The sequence below is a fragment of the Notamacropus eugenii genome, chromosome 1 (assembly GCF_028372415.1).
Source record: "Notamacropus eugenii isolate mMacEug1 chromosome 1, mMacEug1.pri_v2, whole genome shotgun sequence".
Taxonomy (NCBI): Eukaryota; Metazoa; Chordata; class Mammalia; order Diprotodontia; family Macropodidae; genus Notamacropus; species Notamacropus eugenii.
Genome location: NC_092872.1, coordinates 260,484,001 through 260,510,105, shown reverse-complemented (window position 1 = coordinate 260,510,105; position 26,105 = coordinate 260,484,001). Strand labels below are relative to the sequence as shown.

Here is a 26,105-nt window from a genome sequence, read left to right as displayed (position 1 = left end):
CTCTATGCTATTTTGCTTGGGGATATCATCAGCTCCTATGGTTTCAATTACCATCTCTATAAGGATAATTTCTGAATCTATATTTACATCCCTTGTCTCTCTAGTCTAGCCTACTGAATATTTTAGACTGGATATCCTTCAAACATCTCAAATTCAGTATGCCCCAAACTGAACTCATATCCTCCCTCTAAAACCAACCCCTCTTCTGGATGTCTCTTTTTTTTTTTCATTGAGGGCATCCTTCTGCTTATCTAGGTTCATAATTTTGGTGTTAAGTATTGTTCCATAAGAAATGATGAGCAGGCAGATTTCAGAAAAACCTGGAAAGACTCATGAATTGGTGGTGAGTGAAGTGAGCAGAACCAGGAGAATATCATACATAGTAACAGCAACATTGTGTGATGATTGACTTTGATAGACTTAGCTCTTCTCAGCAATGCAATGCTCTAAGACAATTCCAAAAGACTCATGATGGAAAATGTTATCCACATCCAGAGAAAGAACTGTGGAGTCTGAATGAAGTAAACTATACTATACTATACTACTATACTATATGAAGCAAAGCAGACTATTTTCTCTCTCTTTTTGTTTTTTTCTTTATGGTAGTTTTTCCCTTTTGTTCTGATTCTTCTTTCACAACATAACCAATGTGGAAATATTTTTAATAAGATTGTACATCTATAGCCTATATCAATTTGCATACTGTCTTTTGGAGAAGGGAAAATTTAGAACTCACAAATTTTATAAAAGTTAATATTGAAAACAAAAAATAAGTATGGAAAAAACCCCATAATTTTAGTGTTATCCTCAACTCCTCACTCTTGCTCACCCTATATACCTACTCAGTTGCTGAATCATATCATTTCTATTTTGATAATATCTCTAGTATATGTTTTCTTCTCTCCATTCACATAGCCACCTCCCTACTTCAGGTCTTCTCTCACCTGAACTATTGTAGTAGCATTCTGGCTAGTTTCTCTTATATCAAATCTCTCCCCACTCCAATCCTTTTTTCTACTCATTTTGCTGACCAAGTTATTCCCTGATCAATAAACTCTATTGGATCCCTATAAAGTCTTGCTACTGTTGTTTAGTTATTTTTCAGTTGTGTCTGACTCTTCATAACCCCATTTGCAGTTTTCTTGTCAAAGATTCTGGAGTGGTTTGCCATTTCCTTCTCCAGCTCATTTTACAGATGGGGAAACTGAGCCAAACAGAATTAAGTGATTTGCCCAAGGTCACACAGGTAGGAAGTATCTGAGACCATATTTGAACTCAGGAAGATAAGTCTTCCTGACTCCGGGCCCAGCACCCTATCTGCTTCAATGCCCAATTGCCCAAACTTACCAAGAAGTTTAAGTTCAAAAGGATCCATTAATAAGATAAATTAAAATGACTCTAGTTAGTTAAAATTTGAGTTGAAAGGGAGGCTTCATGTTACATATTTTAAAAATAAAATGAAATTATGTCTTGCTGAAAGAACTAGTACGGTTCTGAGGAACAAATATCAGACAGATATTAAGTGAGCCTTGTATAGTAGTTCTGGTCTTGTAACTCCACTGCCTCCTTCTTAATTCTAGGTTAACTTATTTTTCTACACCTTCATTTCATTCTCTGTAAAATAGGAGTGATCACCATAGCAGTATTTTGCCAAATAAGTAACAGAAGTGTTCCAATGTTCTTTTGCAGATATTAAAAATGATATAAAGTCCATTGAGCTCAAAGTAAGAAATTCTTCACTCATTTTTATGCTTGAATTTTATCTAGTCATTATAACTGACCATGTGTTGGCTCTAAACTGTATATAACTAAAAAGGGAGGAAATAAATATTTATCAAGTGCCTAATTTGTGCCATGTTCTTCGCAAATATTACCTCACTTAAACATCCGTCTGAGAAATGGGCATTATTATGATCTCCACTGTAGAGGTGAAGAAACAGACAAAGATGAAATGACTGGAAGAGAGACATACAGCTAATAAGAATGGTGTTCAGGGCAGACTAGCTCCTCTAGTGTGAGGGCTTGCTAAATCCCTTTCAGGGCTGCTTATCCACCTTTGGTGTTCACCTTTGACCCAGTTCTCACCTGCAGCTATATCATGCACAGTGGCCACACCCAGGTAAAACTGCATCTGGGGTCATCAACAATCATCTTGACTTTTGTGCTGTCACTGGACTTTGATGACTCTGGAAGATAGAGTAAGGCTGACAACTTTCTGCAAGTATGCCTCACTTAAATCCAATTCACACAGGAGTCAAGACATTACCCTTGACGTCACTGGTTCTCTTCAAAAAGGAAGAGCCAAGAAGTTTCTGAGGCTGAAATGGAACTCAGGTCTTCCTGAACCCAGGCCCAGCACTCTGCTATGTAGTTGCCTCTGAGGTGAAAAAAAGGATATTGATGGGACAGTTAGGTGGCCAAGTGGATAGAGCACCAATCCTGAAGTCAGGAGAATCCAGATCAGAAGATTCAGCTTCAGACACTTTACTAGCTGTGTCACCCTGGGAAAGTCACTTAACCCTCACTGACTCCAAAAAAAGAAAGAAAAAAAGATATTGATCACTTTTGTTCCCAGTCAATAAATAATAATACTTCCCTATTCTGGCACCCTTTTACCGCATCCAGATTTTATAATCTCAGATCTAGATGCGACCTCAGAGGCTCCTCAATCCAATAAACCCCTGAATTTCTACTGGATTATGCCTGACCTGAGAAGGTGGGAGTATATACTCCTGGTTGATAAATTTCATTGGCTTTCTCCCTTTTTTGCCCTCTTTTTTCTTAAGATATCTTCAGTTAAAACTAGCCCATTTTGGGATTCTGACCTTATAAGATATCTTCTCTGCTTCCGGCTGCCCATTAGTGCCTAAAGGAAAGGTAAGCCATAGGCAAACCCCTCAAGTTTTAGTCTTCTTATCTCTCTCCTTCTCTTCTACCGCACCCACCCCTGCCCCAAGTCCGGGGGGGAGGGCAGGGGAAAGAATCCTCTTCCAAATTGGGGAAATCCACCTCGTGTTTTGTTTCTTGCTTCATAGAGCTTCGTCCAGCGAGAGTAGAGCTGAAGCTTCACTTCCAGAGGTCTGTCCAGGAGAGACACTGCTCCTTCAAAGTACTGACCTTCCGGGGAGAAGCACCAACTGTAGCCCAATCTGCTCCCCTCTTGAGTTGTGAGCACAAACCTCTGTCCCCTCGCTCCCCTTAGTCTCTGTTCAGCCTGCCTGGAACTCCCCTTTCTGCCTTAAGTCATGCAACTCTGCTTGCCTTTCCACTGTGGATAGTACAGCCATCAAGCTTGGGGTCTCCCTCCCTTACAAGCTCCAGATTGACAATGCTTCGAGCCTGGTACGTACTTGTGCAAGGGCTTTGAGGGACCCTCTTGGGGTTGGAGGTGCCGAATCTAAGTCCTCTGCAGGACACACTAAACTAGCCCCCAGTGTTCACTTGGGAGATTAGTTCGGTACTTTTCTCTGCACTGAGAGAGTTTGAAAATTTGTACTGGAGGCTCGTGCTGAGTAGAGAGCTTGGGGTCACTCACTGCCCCAGAGTCTTTAACCGGATACATTTAACTATTGCCCATGTAGAGGAGTGGGGTGAAGGTGGCTTTGCAAAAGCGCTTTACCCCAGACCTAGGCTCAGGCTCTGACGTGGAGTTTTTCAGGGCAACGCGGCCAGGACCGGGGTGGGGGTGGGGTGGGAGGTAGGAGACCCGAAAACTGGGGAATGGTGGAGGTGGGGAATTCCTAACTCTGGGGCTGGACTTGGGTTGGCTAAAGCTGTTTGGGGAATTTGGGGAAACTTTGCGAGGAGCAGAAGACGCCCTTGTGTCAAGGCGCGGAGGGGGGGGGGAGGAGAGAAACGGCTATTCCCCCGAGTCCTTCCATCCCCCACCCCCTTCTTGTCCTTTGACTCAGAGTGCTGAGGAAGCCAATGGGAAGGTGTGAGGTGTACTCCCAATTCTCTTTCCCCCCCTTCTCTCTTTTTTCTCTCTCCCCCTCTCTCTTTCTTCCCCTCCCTCTTTCCTTCTCTCCCTCTTTGCCTCTTCCTCCACCCCTCTCTTTCTTTCTACCTCTCCCCTTTTTCTTTCCGTCTCTGTTTCTCTCTCTTTCTAGATGATAAACAATGCCTTTTCCCCGGGAGAACTCACTACTTTCTTGGCCTTGGTCCCCATCCTCTCTGGCTACTCTGTGCTTGCCACGGGAACTCAGCGTTGGGGGGGGGGGGGGGGTGTAGGGAGCCTCAGGGAGGGCCCTTTCCCTTCTCCCCTACTCCTGACCCTTCTCGGCTGGAATGGGAAGAAAGAGGGAGTAGCTACCAACCCGGTGGAGAAGCTAACTCCTTAATCCTCCTCCCCCGTACCTCTCTGTATCAGGGGGTGCAGGGTGTCTCCTCAACCTGCAGTAGTTCCCTATTGCACTTAAAAAGACACTGGGGTTTTGGGATGCTTGAGCGTTCAGTAGGGCCAAGACGTTCTTCTAGGAGTTGATGGGCTGAAAGGGCCCTGGTGGTATTGTGATCAGGAGGCGCCCCGCCACCTTAAAAAGGGCCCCCAGAACACGTTTCACCTTTCTTTCCCCACCCCCCACCCCCGTGCCCCCATCTTCTCCGTGGAGAAATGGTTGTTTGTCGAGCAAGCCACCCTTAATCCATAGGGCTGGGGGACTTTAGAGGAGAAGCAGTTTGCTGGGCCAGTGCGGGCGCCTTGCAAAGATGTTAAGGGAGAGCAGGCATTGGTTTTGGTCAGGTTTTTTTGGATAGAAGGGAAGTTGACTTTAGTATATATAAGATATGACTAACCTTATGTCAGAATGATGGTTTTTAAAACTATGCCATCCTTAGGACCTGGGTTCACAGCGTGCGTTTGGCAGCTCCCTCACTCTGTAGAATCTGCCCAACTTCTATCGGATCCCTAGGCTCTGGAGAGATCTCACTGGACAAGTGGGAAGGCTGGGCTCTAGGTGAGTGGGACACGGTCTTATTCTTGTTGCACTTGAGACTGGGAAAGAGATAAGGGAAGAGTGAAGGAATTAGCCTTAATATCTTTCTTGACTGGTAAAGTGGAAGGTGCAAAATCGGCTGGTTGTAGATGATTTAGTTTCGGGTTCCGCCCCCGCTATGGGACAATTTAGGTTTTCCCTGGATGATGTAAGCAATAAAACTACATAGCTAGAATTCTGACAAATGGGATTTGCCAGGATAAATAAGGAATATATCGAAGTTTCAGCAAAAATTAAATTCAGTGTAAATAAAGCTTAAAGTTAAGCTTCTCTAAGAGAAGTGGTTAAGAAAAATGACCCAGGGACATGGAAATCTTTTAAATATGCACTGGTTTTTTCTTCTTTCCCTTCCCTCAATTTAACTGTCTCTAAAAAATCACTTATTTCCCCCATTTTCTACATTTGGGGCAGTAATGTGAACTTTAGCAATGAGGTCCTTGAATAAATGTTTGGGAAGTGCTTGAGGTTTTTCAGGCCAGGGGATCTAGGTAATACAAAATATTTCTGTTGCTGCTGCAAGCCAGCTTTGCTTTTTGTATTAGTATTAGAGTGTACTGCTTAGGACCGTGGTGGGGCACATAGCATGCTGAGCCTGGGAGACGTTGAGAAGGCAGCTAGTTAGTTGTATTTGCTCAACTGAGGTCAATGTGGCCAGATAAATAGCCTCATCATTGTGTTGTTCCTTCTTTAACCATTGATTTTTCCTTCAATTCTCCCTCTTCACATTCATTCCTCACCCTAATATTGGCCACATTAGGGATTCAAGATAATAGAAATGAAATTGATTAGGGCAACTTAAATAATTCCCTAGAGTTGGGTTAAATATGTTTTTAAAGCATATAGATGATTTTTTACCACAGTTTTTAGGGGGCTGCATATATGCAAACACATATAGTAATCATAGCTAATATTCTTATAGACCTTTTAAAAAAGTTTGCCAAGCATTCTGTATGTTATATCTCATTTGATCCTCAGCAGCCCTATTGGGTGGGTGCTATTATTATCCTCATTTTACAAATATAGAAACTGAGACTGAGAGGATAAGTGACATATTTAGAGCCCACAGGGTTAGTGTCTGAGATAAAATTAGAACTCAGCTCCTCTTGACTCCCAAGTCCAGCACTCTATCCACTGTAATACAATAAAGATAATATTTGAAAATTGGTTGTGTTTTCTTTATTAGTAGTTAGGAATGAAAGGGAGCATTTAAAAAAAAAATTAGGCCAGACATATAATAGTAATGTGACTTTATAATGTCACATAGTTTTATCACTGCCAAGTATATAGGCTATTAAGAAAAAACAAGCAAAACTCAACAAGTACATATAAGATCCTTCTGTTCTCAAAATTATTTTACTTTAGTGAAAACTTTTTAATTCAGGCCAACATCATACAAGTAGTAATCTTGGCTTGAATTGTTCTTCCTAGGTGACAATTTAACATTTTTTTCTAAGAACTAACTACAGCATTTAGTATTGGTGTAGGGCACCTTTAGGACCTCCTGGAATTATCTCTATTCTTTGCTCTTTGTTTCTCTTCCTTCCTCAACCTTCTTTATTTGTCTCTCCCCTCCCCCAGCCTCCGGTATCAGTGTATCTCTTTCCTGCATGCCTTTTTTCTTTCTCTTTCTACCTTTATTCTTTCTGCTTTTTGGTGCTGATTACTTTTGGATTTTTTGGAGTCTTACTTCTGTTCTTTCCCCTCTTCCCTTCTGCTTGTTTGTCTTTGGAACTTCTGTGCCTTTTTGAGTATCTTCTCCCTCAATTTCCTTGCCCCTCCATGCCTTGTTTTTTTTTTAAATCATTCTTGCCCCATTTTGACTTCTTTCTCCTCCCCCTCCGGCCCCCCCTCATGCCCGTCCCCCCAGTTCTCATTTTCTATGCTTTTATTTCTCCCTTTTGGGTCTTTCTTTGCTCTCTGCAGGGCAGCCATGGAGTTTTACATATGGAAGGGGCCTCTGATTAAATCTAATAGTATTCTAGTCAGTTTCACTGAAGAGTCTTTCCATGTGTTCAGGGCTCTTGCACTTCCTGCAGTAAGAAACTGTCGAGGAATAGTCATTTTGTGCACTCCCTCTTCTGCTTTAGACATGGGCAGAGCTGTAGAAGAGACTATGAATAGGCTGCCTCTTTACTTGAAGGTCCTTTTTAAGTCAGTTCCTCTCTGTCAAGTGCAGAAGCTTTTACCCACAGAGGGACTGAATGGGGAAACCGTGAAATCTTGGTCAGTTTCCTTTTGCAGCTGGGTTGTGCAAAATGCTATTTGCACTTTTTGGCTGCTGCTGGTAGTAGGCAGGATTGCAGGCTAATTTGAAATTGACCTGCGGGATAGCTGGTTACATCAGTTCAGCCACATCCTGCTCAGGGGATTTGGGGTATCATAGAGGGGTGGAGATGTAGGCCGGGAGGAGGGAAAGGATATGGAGGGAGAGAGAATAGGAATATACGTTCGACTCTTATTCTGGCACAGGCTTGCTGAAGTAGCTATTTCTTTTCTTTTTTGAAGTAGCTATTTCAACACAAATTTCAAACTGATACAATCTTAGAAAGTCACTCTTTTGTTTTGCTGGCAGGTGGGCTATTGCTGTCACTCTAAAGAGTAAAGCATCAAAAGGAATCTCTACTGTCAATAAAATGAGATAAGAGAAAGAAATGTTATATTTGGATCCCATTTGCTGAGACAAGGCTGTAATAGTTTTGACTCCATTGCAATGTATCTAAATTCTTTATTTTGAAATCTGAAGAGTCCAAGTGTGAATCTTGCTCTTTCTGGTTCAATTGTCTTTCCCCTTCATTCTGGCCTTTGTTTCTCATTTTCACTTTTCTAATCTTCTTTCCCTCTTCCATAAATCATCACTGTCCCTTCCTGTAGTGCCCCATCATAATTAAATGTAAGGATTTTTGTTAATTAAACAATTTACTTTAAAATCATTCAAATCTATTTCAGAGGATTGGGATGCTCTTGGGTAAAATAAAATAATATTACAATCTACATCTGGTTTACAGCTGTAATTTTAGGATCTCTGCTTGAGACATTCTGTATTCTCACAGTTATACAAAGATCTCTACTTCTGGACCTCCCTATCTAGACTTGGGAATATAAGCAGAATAAAACTGACTTATGTATTTGGAGTGTGAAATTACAGTTATAATCAGAAGACATGGACAGCTCTTGGCATTATGGATAAGAGAACCAGTCTGGAACCCAGAAGGATCTGGGTTCAAATGTCATATCTGATACTTAATTGCCTGTTTGAAACTGAGCAAATTCCTTAACTCCTCAGCATTCTAGTTGACGCTCTAAGATCATAGGTTGAAGAAAATATGCTGTCCTGAATTGAGAGAGTTTTCTTTCCTAGGAGTTCCTATGCCAATGAAATCACAAGTTCTTTTTCTATTCCTGTAAACAGTCACAGGAAATGAAAATGTGATTTTTTTTAGTGATAAATCCACAAGATAATTATGAATTTAATCAATAGAAGTTGAAAAAATTATGAAGTCAATTAAAATAATTTCACATTTTGAAGACTGCTTCATCAAATGTAGGCAAATTTGAAATGGGCTACTTGTTCACCTTATACTAGTTTATACAAGAAAAACATTCTGGGCTTGTTTAAGAGGATTCAGTTCTCAGCACAACTTAATCACACACAAAAAGGAGACATTTCATCAGTGGTTCTAAGGGTGGCAAAATTAGGGTCTTGCAATAGGATGTGGTTTTTTTTTTTTATTCCTTGACTGGGTGGTATCCAATGGTTTGTCCCCTGCAGTTGTTTTTTTTCAGGGGTCATTGCCCTCTTTCATTAGCTCATAAAAAGGCTGTTACAATTTAAAAAGGCCATATCTTCCCATTCCATGCTGCTCATTCCTTCTTGTTTTCTTTGGAAGATGTCTTTTTGGAGATGGGGTTTGAACAGTAAACATTACTTTAATTATAACTCCTAATTTCTAAGTGTTTTGGTTTTTAAAGCCAAAAAAAGAGTGAAGAAGAAGCTGTTTATTTTGTAGACTGGTTTTAGAATTAGACTCTAAATGACATCTGCATATTTTAGTTCACTGAACAAGTATTTTCATTTCAAAGACAATTGGACTATCTAAATCATATACTCCCTAAAATATAAGCAACTTTATACAAAAGAAAAGATATTTATGAAAATACTGCTAAATTTCCTGAGCTTGGAAATAGGTTTTCCATTCCTCTAGTAATGCTGGTATAAAAAGCTGTGTTAATGGTCTTTGGAGGGAGTGGTATATATCTCTTCTCAGCCAAAGAGTTGTTGCTAGCCAAGTTTAAAAAAAAAAGAAGTAAAGAAAATGAGAGTTAAAGTTTAAGTCTTCTGCCAAGAACTCATTTGAAGTTTTCTCTTACATTCAGTAGAAATTTATTGAAATATTTTGCTTTTTGTGGTTAATGTTATCATAGTCTATTTGGAAAGTTACAAAATATGTAATACCTAGAATTTAAATGTTGTGTTCTGGCATTTCCTATTTATCTTGGTGATTAAAGTAATGAGTTAAAACTGAATTGGAGTCATATCTCTGCTTTGAATAATATTCCTGAGCCCTAGATTGATCATTGTTTTTCCCTTTTCAAATTACTTTACCATGTACATGTTTCTCTCTCTCTCTCTCTCTCTCTCTCTCTCTCTTTCATACACACACACATACACATTATGAAATGTAAATTTCTTGAGGGCAAGAACTAATTTTTTTAAAAGCCTCAACACCTTCCACAGTGCCTTACCCCCAGGAGGTACTTAATGTTTGTTGCATTAAATTTGTATAATAGTTGTACTGGGGAGGTTCAAACAAACCTGTCTGAAGGTAGAAATTCTCAATATTCCTCTCTTTATTTTCCATTGTTACACTTAAAAAAGTACTAGGAGACTTATTTCTCCTTTTAAACAAACCTCTTACTTGCTCATAATTTGGTTCATGTTATAGAGACACAAGGCATCTAACCTTGGTATTGGTCCTGCTATGTAGTAATTAAGGTGGCTATGGTGGTGCTGCACCATTATGCTTCCTGTAATCAGAACTCTTTCCATTTATATTCCTCTCTCCCACTCTTTTTCTTTCTTTTTCACTCATTCCTTTTTAGTATCCTTTTGAAATTATGACCTTGGCAATCATAAACATCACTATATGCTAAGAAGGATCAATAAAAAAGAGGATTATATATGATGCTTTCACTCATTCTCTCAATAACTTATTAAACATCCATCTTCCTTCCCTTCTTCTACCCCCTGACGCTTAAGAAGAGGCTTGAATATAGTTTATGCCTGACCTGTCACACTAGCTTTAATGACTCATGCTTATTAGGAACCCTTGTCAAGTAGCATGTTGTACTATTTTGGTAGGATTTCGAGGGGGCAGAGTTCCTTAGTTTGTAGAAGACTCTTCTCTGAGTCTTTTCAGTTTAACTGAATCAACTTGACTGATTTTGATGTCTTTCACCTGAGTGAAACTCCACTGAAGAAACAGAGGGTAACTTATAAAATGTCCATGTCTTTAAAGACTGAGATGATATCTAAATTTCACAATGTCCTTAGAGTTGAAAATTTGGACTGATTGGAAAATTATGGTTTTCCATGTAGAGAAAAATACTCAAACTCATTGAAATAATTTTACAAACTTAATTTAACAAGTATTTGGGACTGTGCTTACTTGAGCTGATGACAGAGAAAAAAATTAAACAGTCCCCTCTTACTCAGTGAGGTAGGCATGCAACAAGTAACAAGAAGAACTATACTATGTAACAAAGTTTAAAATGCACCTTAGAGATGAGTGCCTTTAATCTTATTTGTTACATAGTTTTTTCATTTCTACTAAATATGTTCTGTTCCTTAGTTTTAATTAAGAATTGCTAGCTAACCTAATAAAGGCAACGAATTCTATATTAGCAAATGAGAAGGGGGAAAAAAGAACTCATTCTTAATTTTCTTTGTTGTTTCAGATGCAAACACTGCTATGACAGAGCTCAGCCATGAGGAACAACCAAATTTTCAGCTGAAGTGAGACTTTTGGAAGGGCTCATGAATTCGTACCCCGCCCCTTTCCATTTTCCTCTTCTTGTTAGTTATGTCTCGCTCCCGCCATGGGAGATCTTCCAAATTAGTCAGAAAGGAAGATCTAAGCAAAAAGAAAACCAGCCAACTAAATAAGGCATCCAAGATTATGACCAAAAAGGTGACGTTGGTAAAAGCTCTGAGTACTGGGAAATTAAAACAGCTGATGCAAGAAAGAAATAATGTTAAGAAAAAGTCAAAAACAAAACCACCTGTGCCAGTAAGAAGTCTTCTGACAAGAGCTGGAGCTGCTCGAAGGAGTCTGGATCAAACTGATGTCCTCTTCCAGAATCCAGAGTCCTTATCCTGCAATGGATTCACAATGTCTCTTCGAAGCACCTCTCTAATTCAACGCCTGTCCCGACCTCCAGTGGTTGTTATGAGATCTGAGAAAATTCCATCCTCTAAGACTTTGGAAAAGGAAGATAAATGCAAATATGGGGTCCTGGCAGAGTCCAAAGAGTGTATAGAAATTGAAAAAGAGACAGATAAGTCACAAGAAAGCTTAATTTCTCCTGACAAAGAGGATCCAATAGTTGTTACCTCTGTTGCAGCCCCAAGCAAAGATAATGGACAAGAAAATATGCCATTTAATGAAGATGCCACTTGGTTCCAACATATAGAGAATTCTATGAAAAGTATTCCTACTCATAGTAGCCTACTAACTCAAATTTCTGAGGTCTCAGAAGAGAACTGTAAGTGTGAGGGCCTATTCCTTGAAAAGTTATTAAATGATTCAAGTGACCCTGTTCAAGCTCTTGCCCAAGACTCAATGCCTATTCCTTTATTTAAAAATGCTGCTCATGTAGTGACCTCTAAATCAAGTCCCAACATGCAGTTAAAAGACTTGGACTCAAGAGCAAAATTTCTTAAACTGGCTGACTCTTATTTGGAGCCATTGAAGGAGAAACCTGATTCTTATCAACCCTCCTGTTACAAAGGCAACTCTGAACTGGATCTCCAAGATATAATGGTGCCTAGTGGGTCCATTTTTCCTACCTCTTTAGCAGATTACCTCTTAGCAGGAGCAGACCAACAAGAGGCCATTCATGGTTCTTTAGACCAACCTGTGACCCAAAACACTGCTTCAGACCTGCAAGAGGCCCATGGTGCTATGCAAACTTGGACTTTGGACTCAGGTCAGATTGCTAGTTCGTTACCAAACTTTGAGAAAAGTCTGGTTGCTGCCACAACAGGTATAGTTGATCAAGAGATGCTTAAGCCATATGATACATGCTTGCTTTCAAAATTGCCATCCAACAATCATAATTTCACAATAATTCCTGAGAGTGAACTAAACAAAGAATCAAATCCTTTATCAGAAGATCCCAAATTGGCACCAAGTGATCCTGGCCAAATGGATGGAGAAAGTCTCCGGATCAGTGCAGCCAATGTGATTTCTGTATCCATGGCATTTTCCAGTCCCACCTCTTACACTTGTCCTTTCTCCTACACTACTTTGCTCCCTACTTTAGAAAAGAAGAAACGAAAGCGATGTGGAATATGTGAACCTTGCCAACAGAAGGTGAATTGTGGTGAATGTATTTATTGTAAAAAACGAAAATATAGCCACCAAGTCTGTAAGATGAGAAAATGTGAGGAGTTGAAAAAGAAGCCAATGGTCATAGTGCCTTTTGAGGTAAGAAAGGGTTCTGGGGCTGGAGGATCCACCTGGGTAGACCCAAAAGCCATCAAAAGGAAGCCTTTGCTTAGATAGTGCAATACCATCATTCATCCCCCACCCAACTGTATTAAAGAATGCTTTGAGGGTGAGCCAAAACAACCTTTTGTACACAGAAATCTACTTCTATACAAAATGAGAACTTTGTTTTCCTCTAAAGGATTTCAGTTCAGTCCAGTAAACATTTATTAAGCATCTCTAATGTGCCAGGCATGTGGTAGGTAGTGGAGATACAAAGACCAAATAACAAACAGTCTTCTGGAGCAGCTAGGTGGCACAGTGGATCAGGTACTGGTCATGGAGTCTGGAGGACTTGAGTTCAAATCAGGCCTCAGAGACTTACTAGTAGTGTGACCCTGCACAAGTCACTTAACCTTAACTACCTCCAAAAGAAAGAAACAGTTCCTACCCTCAAAAAGTTTATATTATATTTGGGAGGGAGCAACATAAATAAGTAAATATTAAAGGGGGCTCTAATACCTGATAGAATCAGGAATGGCTTCTTGTAGGAAGTAGCATTTGAGATGAGTCTTGAAGAAAGGTAGGAGTTTGCACTCCTTCTAAGGTAGGACTTCTGTGCAAAGTCATGGAAGTAGGAGATGGGATGTTGTATGTAGGGTAAAGAAAGTAGGCCAGACTGGTACCAGTGGATGACAAAGAAAGGGAGAAAGTTATATGAAATGTAATTTTTAAAACTTAGTTTTTAAAAATGATGTTTTATTTAAAAAACTGATAACAAGTTTACTTACAAGTAGTATAACAAAGTAATGATTTTAATTTTTATCTTTAGGAAGTGATACGGAGAAGAATATTGTGGGGACTATTATTCTCTTAAACTAAAACATAACTTGGGGGTGGGGGAGAGAATGTTGTACCATAGTAGAAGGATGCCAGGAGCATATATGTCTATGTTATTTTCCGTAGAATTTTGTACTTGTAGTATTATGTACTGTTATCATCTTAAATACCAGTAGACTAACTGGATAATTTAATGCTTTTAACATGTTTGGTTGTAACTCCTTGAAACTCAAAATTATAATGATGGGGGCAGCTAGGTGTGCAGTGGATGGAGTGCAGGTCCTGGAGTCAGCAACACTCAAGTTCAAATCAGGTCTCAGATACTAGCTGTGTGACCCTAGGCAAGTGACTTAACCTTGTTTGCTTCAGTTTCCTCATCTGTAAAATGAGTTGGAGAAGGAAATGGCAAACCACTGCAGTATCTTTACCAAGATAACACCAAATGGGATCACAAAGAGTTGAATACAACTGAAAAGACTAGATAACAAATAATGATGAGAATCTTCAGATCATCTTCCATATTTAGATAACTTATTTGCAGTAGTTTTCTATTCCATTTTTATTTATGTAGAGCTGTGGTATCAAACTCAAATAGAAATGAGGCTACTAAACAATACAGAATTCCTATGGGCTGCATAGACTTAAAAAACATATATTAACATTATCTATGTTCTATTGTAATTGAATATTTTTGTTGTTGTTGTTAAAATGTTTCCCAATTGCATTTTTAATCTGGTTGGGCTGCCCTAGGGAGTATTTTGGCATTATGCCTGAAGATCCAGTGTGTTAAACACCTCTGGTGTAGAGTATAGGTGCTTTAGATAATATTCCTAAAAAGTAGTATGTGAATTGAAATGTTATAAATCAGTGGCATTTTCTCCTTGATTTATATTCTCATTCCAAATATGATCTTATAAGCATTTATTGAGCATGTATAAGATACTCCTCCTAGGCACTGGAGGCATTGGAGATATAAAAGCAAACTTAAAAAAACAATTCCTACTCCTCTCAGAGAACTTACTTTCTGTTGGATCTGTAGTTTGTAGACATGTGGGTGTGTATACACACATATGTATATGTGTGTATACATGTATGCATGTGTGTATGTATACATATATTTATACATGTATACACACATATATATGATTTCTTGTTCAGTAGTTTTTGTCTTGTCTGACTCTCTATGACATCCTTTTTGGGGTTTTCTTGGCAAAGATATTAGAGTGATTTGTCATTTCCTTCTCCAGGTCTTTTTACAGATGAGGAACTGAGGCAAGAAAAGGTTAAGTCACTTACTTGCCCAGGGTCACAAAGCTAGTAAGTGTCTGAGGCCAGATTTGAACTCAGGAAGATTAGTCTTCTGGAGTTCATGCCCATTCTATCCATTGTGCTGCATATATATGATTTTTTAAAATATGTTTTATTGATATTTTTTGTTTGCTGAAGTTATTTATGTCATAGCTCTCCTCAGTACTGAACTATTCTTTGTAACAAAAAAGAGTTGACAAATCAACCACTAGAATATCTGACAGTTTATGTCATTCTGTTTCCAATCTCTTCCCAAAGGAAAGAGGTGTATTTCGTTATCTCTTCTGTTCCATGATCAGTCATTATAATTAGTCACATTTGTACTTTGTTTTAGTGATCTTTTTCATTTGTGCTATTATAGTCGTTCTGTATATTGTTTGCCTGATTCTGCTAGCTTCACTCTACAGCGGTTTATATCGATTGATCTTTTCATTCTCTGTGATAATTTGAAGCACGAGAGAACACTAACCACTAGGGGGCTCACCAAAATAATGCCATAGGAAGTGATGAATGAACTGATCTTTGAAGGAATCTTTGTAGGGCTCTTAACAGGTGAAGGTGAAGAGGGAGTGAATTCCAGCAATTAGGAGTACAGTGTAAAGGCATAGAGGTGGGGGAAGCTTTCAGTTTGTGTCTGATTTTCAAATGGCAGTGACTTCTAATGGCTTGATTTTTTTTCCTTACACTATAATGTCTTTTTCTTTGGCACTCAAGGTTATTTGTCAGATAATTAGAGCTCTATAAGCATACATACGTGCTTTAGTGCAAAGAAGTCTTTTGCAATGATAATAAACACCCTCTAAGTTATCTACTCTTAAAGTTCAGATCTTGGCATAGAGGATTTTCACTAGTACTTGTGACATACACAATTTTACGTAAGCGTATGCCAATTACTAGTGAATTGTAGCATGGGATGCCTGGGTGTGGCAGATGTGCTATGTGCCACTAATGAGGGCAAGAAATGAGGGGCTTTGCTCTGGCCATTGGTTCTGAGGGCCTAGAGCTAGAAAGAAGGTCCCCTGGTGAGCTAGCCCATCCCCTTCATTTGTTCATGCAGTTGGGGCCCATAGAGGTACAGTGACTTGTTTATGATCAATCACAGTAGCAGAGCTTGTATTTGAGCCCTCAGACTCCAACTTCATTGCTGCTTCCACTGGACTACCCTGCCTCCCTGCAACACTCCTCTCGTCTCGTCCCCAAAAGTAGTCTCCTTCCTCTTCAGAGCAGATCCTGCTTTGGAAAATACCCCTTATCCTATCCCTGCCAACACTAGTTCATCTCACCTTTAACTTTCTTTAGGGTCTTCCCATCCACACTACAGATCCCATTGCCTGGATCCCTACTCTCCATATGACATTGCACACTTGCTATAAAAGTTGTTAATGTGGTTAGAATCAATGAATCCTTTCATTTAACAAGTAAGCATCCATAATTTGCAAAGCATTCCCTATGGGTTGTGTAGAATACAGTAGAAAATAAGGTGTGGCCCTCGGCCTCATGGGATACTTAAACTCCTTATTTTTAGAATTTTGGCAAAGATAGTTGTTTTATATTTACTTGATTTGTGTCGGAGCCTTGCATCTGTTCAACAAACTGATACCCAGATACCCAGTATGTGAAAGATACTCTTAGGTGAACTGCCCTTTGATGGTTGACCTTTATGTAGTTCTGTTAGGTTTTTAAAGTGCATTTATACAAATTATCTCATTTGGTCCTCTCTCTGTTACTACTATCCTCATTTTGCCGATCAGGAAACTGAGGTTCAGAGGGGTAAGTGACTTACCCAGAATCATAGAGATGGCAATTGAGGCAAGATTAGAACCTGGATTATCTCAAAACCAAGTCCAGGGCTATGCTATCTTTCCAATGATAACTAGGAATGGGTTGAATGAATTATATGTATATTTTTTATTCTTGAAAGGTATACATGCCCATATAATATAGACTTAAGTTATTTTTAAAAAATTTTATTTATTTGTTTTTAGTTTTCTATATTCACTTTTATGAGATTTTTAAGTTCTAAATTTTCTCCCCCTCCCATTGCTCCCCTCTCCCCAAGTCAATATGCAATCTGATATAGGCTATACATGTATGATGATATTAAATGTATTTCTACTTTAGTCTTGTTGTAAAGCAGAATTCAAACCAAAGGGAAAAACCATGAGAAAGAAGAAACACAAAAAAGAGAAAATAGTATACTTTCATCTGCATTCACTCTCTATAGTTCTTCCTCTGGATGTGGATAGCATTTTCCATTATAAGTCTTTTGCAATTGTCTTAGATCCTTGTATGACTAAGACAAGTTAAGTGTGTCAAAGTTGGTCATTGCACTATGTGGCTGTTGTGTGCAGTGTTCTCTTGGTTCTGCTCACTTCACTCAACGTCTAAACTAAGTTCTTGATGGACAAACTTTACAGCTGCTTCTTTAGTGTGTGAATGGTTTGATCCCCCAGAGACCCCATGGGAACTAATTGGGATATTGCTTGCTTCTTGCTTTGCTTTCTTGGGCACTGCTTGCGTCAGATGATGTTTTCACACAGCCGGATCTCATTGTGGCATGCTGTATGCCATGTGGAGCACATTTTTGCTACCAATTTCCACAATTGAGGGCAGATGTTATATGTCCTTAAATTTGCCTTTAGGGAATCTTTTTACATCATTTATCAGTATGTCAGTAGCATACTTTGCACCACAGAGCTGGCTATGGAAAATATTTCCTGGGGTTCTAACACCCTGCATTCATGAAATATGGTCAGTCCAGTGATATTTCATTGATATTGTGATGGATTCTATCCCACCAATGTATGCAACCAAACTCTGCACTGAATTTAAGAACTAGAACGATCTTTGCAGTCAAAAGTTTCAAAGCCAATCAAAGCTAATAATGACATTATTCATTGCTTTATTTTTAATTTTTTTTGTTATTCTGAACTTGACAAATATTAAAAACATAAACATTTTCATCTATAAAGGACAAACTGTGAATCTCCATTGTGCACATCTTGTTTCTCCCTTTAAAGTATAAAATAAATTCAAAACATTAATTTCAAAACTACTGTTTGTTCAAAGGTGTATTTCCTCCTGTTCTCTTATAATCATTAAAAAAATGCTTTCATGACTGTATTTTCATTTTTTTGTTTTTTTTTAATTAATTTATTTGTTTTCAGTTTTCTACAATCACTTCCATAAATCTTAGATTTTCTCCCTCTCCCTCCCTTCTCTCTCCCACCTTCTCCAGATGGCATGCAATCTTATATGGGTTCCATACATACATTCTTACTAAATATATTTTCCCCTTAGTTGTGTCGTATCATGACCCATTTTCTTTCTCCTTTTTGGGCATCATTATTTCTAGCTTTCCTTCCCCCCAATTAAACAAAAGTACCTCCCTTGTAACAGCTAAGTATAGTCAAGCAGAACAAATACACACATTGGACACATCTGAAAATGTTTGTCTCATTGTACACCTTAAGGTGGAACACATTTCATCCTCAATCTCCTGGAGTTGGGGTTGGTCATTTAATTGATCAGAGTAGTTAAAGTATTTTGAACTTGTTTTTCTTTACAAAGTTGTGATTCTCATTCTACTCACTGCTTCCTCCCTTCTGGACTTTCCTATTATTGTCAAGAGTACCACCATCCTCCCAGCCACCCAGGCTCATAATTTGGTGGTAATCTTCTTCTCACTCTCCTATCTTTCATGTCTAATCTGTTGTTAAGTCTTGTCCATGGTACCTTTGTAATACTTTTCATTGATGTATCCTCTCTTTAGACGTCTGTCTGGTGCTGGCCCTCATTACCTTGTACCTGACCTATTGCCTACCAGTTGATCTCCCTACCTTGAATCTTTCTCCATCATGTTCCATCCTCCTCCAAGTTGTCAAATTAATCTTCCCAAAACTCAGGTCTGACTAGGTCACAACCTTCCCCCCACCCATTCAATAAACTCTGGCATGTCTCTATCCCTCCAGGATCAAATATAAAATCTTCTCTTTGTTATTCAAAGCCTTTTATGACCTGACCCTCTCCTACCTTTCTAGTCTTCTTGTACACTATTGGCACCATCTGTGATCCAGTGACACTGACCTTGTTGCTATTCTGGGCATTAAGATACTCCATCTGCAGAATCCAGACATTTTCCCAAGATGACCCCTCATGCCTGGAGGTCTCCCTGTCCTTATCTATACCTCCTGTGTTCTCTGGATTCCTTCAAGTACCAGTTAAAATCCTAACCTTCTTCCAAGTCCCATTTAATGTTATGTCCTTTAAGTTGCTGGTTAACTCCAATTTATCCTGTATGTAGTTTGTTTGCACATAGTTGTTTTTATGTTGTCTCTCCTATTAGACTGTGAGCTCCTTGAGAGCAGAGACTTTTTGTCTTTCTTTGTGTTCCCAGTGCTTATCACTATGTCCCAGGGCACGTAGTAGGCCCTTAATAAATATTTATTTATTCGTAAACTTAAATTGAAGACTGTCTGACTTCACTCTGCTTCATTTCTTATGTCTTCCCAAGTTTCTCCAAATCCGTTCCTCAAATCATTTCTTATGGTGCAGTGATATTTTATTATTCATAATCCGTAATTTGTTCATCCATTCTCTAATTGATAGGTACTTGCTGCCTTAATTTCCAATTCTTGACTGCAGCAAAGAATGCTACTATCAATATTTTTATACACATGGGCTCTTTCTTTATTTTAAGTCTTTGGGGTGTATACATAGTAGTAGTATTGCTGTGTCAAAGGATATGAACAGTTTAATCATTTAATCAATAAACATTTCTTACACACCATTATGTTCCAGTTACTGGGGTAAGTGCTGGGGATACAGACAAAAACCAAAGTCCATTTATTCCCCCTTGATTTCTTTCTTCCAGAGTTCTTATAATTTTATATAACTTATAACTTTATAATTCATATAACCTAGAATTTTTTTCTAGCTCTTCTTAAAAATTCTTCCAGGTAATCTTGTGGGTTTTGTGGTCACCTTATTTTTTCCTCTCTCTAGGTCTCTGTGGTAGATGTTGTGGCCTTTTTATAGATTTCTGTTTTGGGATATTTCTAGACCTGTCATATTTCTTCATAGTGTTTGATATATTCTTTTTTTTTTTTAACTCATAACTCCAGCTTCAGTTCCTGACTTGGGACACTGAGTTAGGGCCAGGTTCTGATTCCATATTCACTCTTAGATGGAATTGTTAGGTTCTCTTTTTTCTTGACCCTGAGTTTCCATGTTTTTTGTTATTGGATTCCACTTTCCCTGTTGTTTCTGAACTAATAATGAGGTTCTGTGGTTGAGGTGCTTCCTCAGGACCCCCTTTCCTTAGAACATCTTAGCTTAGAATGCAGTGGACTTCCAGAGGGATGCTAATATAAGCCACCTGACTGCCTGGCTTTGTCAGAGCAAGTTTCTGACTACTCTAGAACTTTGTGTCTGAGCACCCCAGGCTTTCTGCCCATGGGGATAGAGCATTTCAGGTTTCAGGTGACACTTTGGTGTCACTGGTCTGTGTTGGCAGCTTGTACTTGCTCTGACTTTTCTGGTGGGACTCTTTTTCCAGTGACTGTTGCTTTATTACTACCCTTTTGTACAGTCTTGAGCTGGATGAAAATACTAGAGTTTTTCTTTGTATTTATCAACCACTATTCAGTCTGGTTTGGTTCTTTTTATATCTTTGCTGGAGTGTGCATGTGAGACTTTGGTACCTCTGTGACTTTGTAGAGCCTCTTAACTATAAGTCCTCAACTAAGAGATTTTAAAGATGAAGCAATGAAATCTTCCTCTGCTTCTTTCCCAACCTCTTTTTCCTACCTTCCCATTTTGTGTGACATGGTACAATCTATTTTTGAATTCTTCATTTTTCCCTTATTCCCTGCATCTAATCATTTTCCAAGTCCTATAGATCTTGTTTCCCATTTATCTCCTCTCTTTTTAGTCTCCTTGCTATTTTCCTGGCTCAGGGTCTTATTCCCTGTCCCCTGTAATATGGAAATACCCTTTCCCCCCTTTGTTTCATGAATTGTTATGCCCAAAGAATTCATCACCAAATTGCCAACCAAATGTCACCAAAGAAATATAGGAGCAAAAAAAGATGAGATAGCTACTGGATGAGATAATTGATGGGCAACTGGCATGCTTTAGGTTTCAAGAAAAAGCAAGGAAGGACCCTGCCCATTGAACCCCCATGATGAAAATTATGGAATGATATGAGGAAGGGTCATGAAGAATGGGAAGGATAGATAAGCTACAAACTGCATTTAGGTAATACCTACATATATAAGAGAAAAGATCCATTCTTTCTAACACTAATGAGTTTCTCTTCCCCTTCTTTCCTTCCTTTCCTCCCCTCTAGTCCAACAGCATTCTCAAAGTAATTTTTTTATTTTTTTTTAAAAAATTAATTAATTTTATTTATTTTCAGTGTTCTACAATCACTACCATGTAACTTAGATTATTATTTTTCCCTCCCTCCCCCATCCTTCCTCCCTCCTTCCCTGAGATGGCATACAATTTTATATAGGTTCTAATCAAACATTCTTATTAAATACATTTTCACTATAGTCATACTGTGTAGAAGAATTAAATTGAATGGGAGAAATCATATAACAAACCAAAACATAATACACACACAAAAAATGATCTGCTACATTCTGCGATTGAATTCCGTAGTTCTTTCTCTGGATATGGAAGGCATTTTGCCTTAGAAGACCATTGGGAATTTTTTTTTTAAGTCCTTGCATTTCAATGAAGTTCCAAGTCTACCAGAAAAAACTCACACACTGTAGTCATTGCTGTGCACAAAGTTCTCCTGGTTCTGCTCCTTTTGCTCAGCATCAGATCATTATAAGTCACAAAGTAATTTTTCTAATGTTCAGCTCTGTGCAACTCTTCTGCTAAAACAATGAACAAACCTTCAAATGAATAAATGTGGCCTCTCAACCCCATCGCTGTCCATCCCCCACCAAAGATGTAGCTTCTTTGGACTGGCATTCAAGGCCCTCTACAATCTGTCTCCAACTTACTTTTTGAATTTTATTTTACATCTCCCCTTCTTTCATACTCTATGATCTTGCCAAATTAGACTATTGACTATTCCCTGAACTTATAGTATTTCATATTTATTATTTTAGATTTTAAGCACATATTTTAAATATTTTAGACACTTGAGATCATCTTGTACAACTCCGTTTTTTATTGATAAGGAAGCTGAGGCACAGAGGGGTTAAGTGAGTTTACCCACCCAAGTAAGTGACAGATAACCCAAACTCAGAACCATTGACTCTAAATTGCATATTCTTTCTATGATGCTACACCTTAAATAATAGGATTTAATTGGAAAAGCCTTAGCAATCATCTTGACCAAATCATTTATTTTACAGAGGAGGAAACTGATCCAATTGCTCTCACCTCCCCCCATCCTAAAGCCCTCAAAAATACCATCTTTCCTGGAAGGAAATAGGGCTTTTCTTCTAAAGAAGTGGGAGAACTGAACCGAGCTAAGTAACCCCTTCACAGTTTATGAATGAAGATCATAAAAGCTGCCTATATTCATGGTGATTCACTTGAAGTCAAAAGAGGAAACACACCAGGCTGAAGAGGAGTGTGTTGTAAGAAACCAGAACTGGTCTGGGCATATCAAATGCATCAGGAAACATCTTTCACTACCCTGCCTCCATTCTTTTGTTCGCATTATATGATAGTGAAACATCTTTCCTTAAGTCCCTTTAGAGATAACCCCTCAGGTCTTATCAAGGTATGTAAATCACTTGGTTTTCCCCCTCTGCCCTTCCTGTTGCCTATTTTCAACTTAACAAGAGTATGCTAGATAGAGATTATTTAGTTGTTTTTTTTTTTTTTAGTATTTCTTAAATATAACAACAGCCTTTCTTACTGATGGAGCCCCAGTCATGGGTTCATACTTGGTCCAGATATAACCCAAGGAGAACCAGTTCTCTAAAGAAAGGAGACAGATTCTTTTCTCAGTGTCAGCCTGGAAAATCACTTGAAGTTTATATTTGACTCATATCTAGCATTTTACCAGAAGGAAAGTACTTCATATAGAGTGTAGATCAGGTATAGGACAGGTATTTTTTTCTTCTGCACAAAAGAAATGCTTGTGTAAGGGTGAAGAATATCAATTGAATCAATCAATCTAGCAATTAGCCTACCCCTCTTAAAGTAATTAAGAAGCTACCCAAGTCAGAATACATTTATCAGATGAGGAAGTCTCTAGGAAATCAGCTAATCAATCGAAGACATTAAAAATGCACTGGTATATCCTGTGTGTCTTTTATAATACAGCAAGCCAATTTGGAAGCTGGCATGATTTCAGTGTCTAGCAGTTTAGAGGAGAGAGCAGTTCTCTGTTGAAATGGCTAGGAAAACTCAGTTCTGTTCTCAGCATTCTCCATAAGAGGGGTTCTACCAAGAGTGTACTGGAACCCTGTGATTATCCTCCATTACACATTTAATATGATTTTTAAGTCACGTCAATTACTTGTGTCCTGTTGAGCAATAATGTCCCTTGCAGCACTAAATCTATGGTCCTATGATCATTCCATGAGCCAAAGTCCTTTGTGACACTCAAGTTTAATTGACAGGAACTTAGCATGAGTTCTATGAAAGACGGTTCTAAGAGTATGCAGGCTCTGTGATAATATGTAACAAAAAGCGATCTTCCCATTTTGCTTTAAAGTTACCACTAATTACCTTGGTAATGTTGAGTTACACAAGAATACAAAGTTCAGACAACTTGAAACCAAAGGAAAATGGAAAATAAGAGCTCAAAATTATATTTTTCTTGATATAGATACAACTGGATTTTCACTCCAGTCTGGTTATTAGTTATGGTCCAAATTAAAATCAGCTTTCCTCTGAATCAGTTTGAGGAGTTAATTCCTAATGATTTCAAGGCCTTTCCCATTTTGAGAAGCCAAGAATTTGTGGTCCAGGAATTTTTTCTAGGATCAGGTCTGCTTTGTCTGCCAAACCAGAAACATTGCAGTTTTACAGTCTCCATTATCTTTATTATGTTCTCCTTTGGTGAAAGCGATCCTGCTTCCTGCTCTCCCACACCCCACAGGTGGTATTGAGCCAGCAAACTCCCAAATAATGATGGTAATGTGCTCACTGGATCAGACTAGGCAAGAAAGGTATTTTTAGGTACCATGGAGAAAATGTATGAAATTGATTTAAAAATTTTAGGGTTCTGCTTAATGGCTTAAGGTATACCATGCTCAAATCTTTAAATTATTTTAAGAGTGTGATCCAAGCTGCCTGTTACAATGGAAAGATTGCTGATATGGCCTTAAAAGTCCTAGGTTCAAAACTTCACTAGTCACTGACTTACCTATATGATTTTGAACAAGTTACCTAATTTTTCCAGGTCTCAGTTTTTTCATCTATAAAATGAGAGTGTAAGACTAGATAGTCTGCAAGGTTCCTGCCATGCTTAAAAATCTATGATCATATACATGATAATCCAAGGACTTCTGAGACGAGGTTTCTACCTGAACTTTATTTGTAATTTGTTCCATTGATAATGGGTATAACTTTTTTCTACACTTTAACTATCCCGTCCTTAATAACTATTCACAAAAATATTCAAGTATACAAACAAGTATTTTAAAAAGTCATATGTGGAATTATAAGTTCCGTTAATGTTTGCTTTAAAAATGTATATTACCTTTAACAAGATAGCAAGAGAATTGTCTTTTTTGCTTTTTCGAGCTCTTTTTCTTCTACATATATTTTCTGGGTTTTGATGTTGCTGTAACCATTTTTACATAAGTGTCACTATATCTGTTCTGATTCTGATTTTTTTTTTTACCATGCATTACTTCATGTGATTCCTTTCCCATATTTATTTGTATTGTTAATATTTTCATTTTTTTTATGGTACAGTATTGTTCTATTATATTCACATGCCACAGTTTATTTTGCCATTTCTCAATCCTGGGACACATGCGTAGTTTTAATTTTTTTTGTTTTGCCTAAATCAGAAAGTAGTTTTTGTTATATAGGGTTTTTTTTCCTTTCAATGGTATACTTGGGCTATAGTTCCAGTAAAGAGATCACTGCTCAGTCAATAAACTTTTATTAAGCACCTACTATGTGCAAAGCACTGTGCTAATTGCTGAGGATACAAAAAGAGGCAAAAGACTGTCCTTGCGCTCTAGGAGCTCACAATCTGTTGGGATTAATAATAAAGAAACAATTATGTACAAATAAGCTATATAAAGGATAAATAGGAAGTAGGTAAGGGAAGGAAGGCACTAAAATTAAGAGATTGAGAAAGGCTTCCTATAGAAAGTAGGGTTTTGTTTGGGACTTCAAGGAAGTCAGGGAAGCCAGGAGGTAGAGTAAGAGGCATTCCAGGTATGGAGGACAGAGAAAATTCCAGGGGTCAAGATAATGAAACGTCTTGTTCACGGAACAGGAAGAAGCCAGTGTCACTGGACTGAAGAGTGTGGGGAGGGGAGTAAGGTATAAGAAAACTGAAAACGATGGGGGGAAGTTTCCTTGGTTATGAAGGGCTTTGAAATCCAAACAGAGGAATTTGTATTTGACTCTGGAGGTAATAGGGAGCCACTAGGGTTTATTGAGTAGGGGAGTGAATTGGTTGGACCTGAGCTTTAGGAAAATCACTTGAGACAGGCAGATCCACTAGCAGACTATTGAAGTAGTCCAGGCAAGAGGTGATGAAGGATTACAAAAGGGTGGTTGCAATATCAAAGAAGAGAGGAAAATGTATTGGAGAGCTGCTGCAAAGGTGAAATCAACATACTTTGGCAATAGATTGGATATTAGGGGTGAGAGATAGTGAGGAGTCAAGGATAACACCTAAGTTTCAATACTGGGGGGATTGGGAGTATGATGGTGCCCTCTAATAGGGAAGTTAGGGGGGAAAGAGATTTTTGAGAGGAAATATAATGAGTTCCAGCTAGTTTAAGATGTCTGAAAGGCAATTGGAGACATGAGACTGGAGGTCAGTAGAGTTTAGGGTAAGGCAGATAGATCTGAGAATTATCCACATAGAAATAACAATTAAGTCCATGGGAGTCATGGGTTGCAAAATTCCAGTCTGCAGTAAAATTCATCTGAGAAAGAGTTCTGATCAATTTGTTAGGGAGACCCGTAGTCCCTAAGCAAATGGACCCAAGACCTTCCTCTTAGGATTCCCTGATGATCAGGGGCTGAAGAATTTTATAGACATTGGGGAGTTCCTGAGACGTCCCCTAGTCCTTGGGTGGTCCCTTTA

The 26,105-nt window shown here is 38.6% G+C and overlaps 1 protein-coding gene across 2 annotated transcripts in view; it reads left to right on the top strand.

Moving 5' to 3' along the window:
* The first annotated feature begins 2,243 nt into the window (after nt 1-2,243).
* The window catches only part of TET1 (tet methylcytosine dioxygenase 1), a 172,011-nt gene continuing 148,149 nt past the window's right edge, over nt 2,244-26,105 (top strand). The window contains exons 1-4 of one of the 2 annotated variants that reach the window (XM_072628779.1): nt 2,244-2,877; nt 3,036-3,342; nt 4,837-4,955; nt 10,950-12,700. In XM_072628779.1, the coding sequence (XP_072484880.1) occupies nt 11,075-12,700 (1,626 nt within the window). In that variant the 5' untranslated portion in view covers nt 2,244-2,877; nt 3,036-3,342; nt 4,837-4,955; nt 10,950-11,074. The remainder of the gene's footprint in view (nt 2,878-3,035; nt 3,343-4,836; nt 4,956-10,949; nt 12,701-26,105) is intronic. The other variant, XM_072628780.1, reaches the window with a different exon arrangement.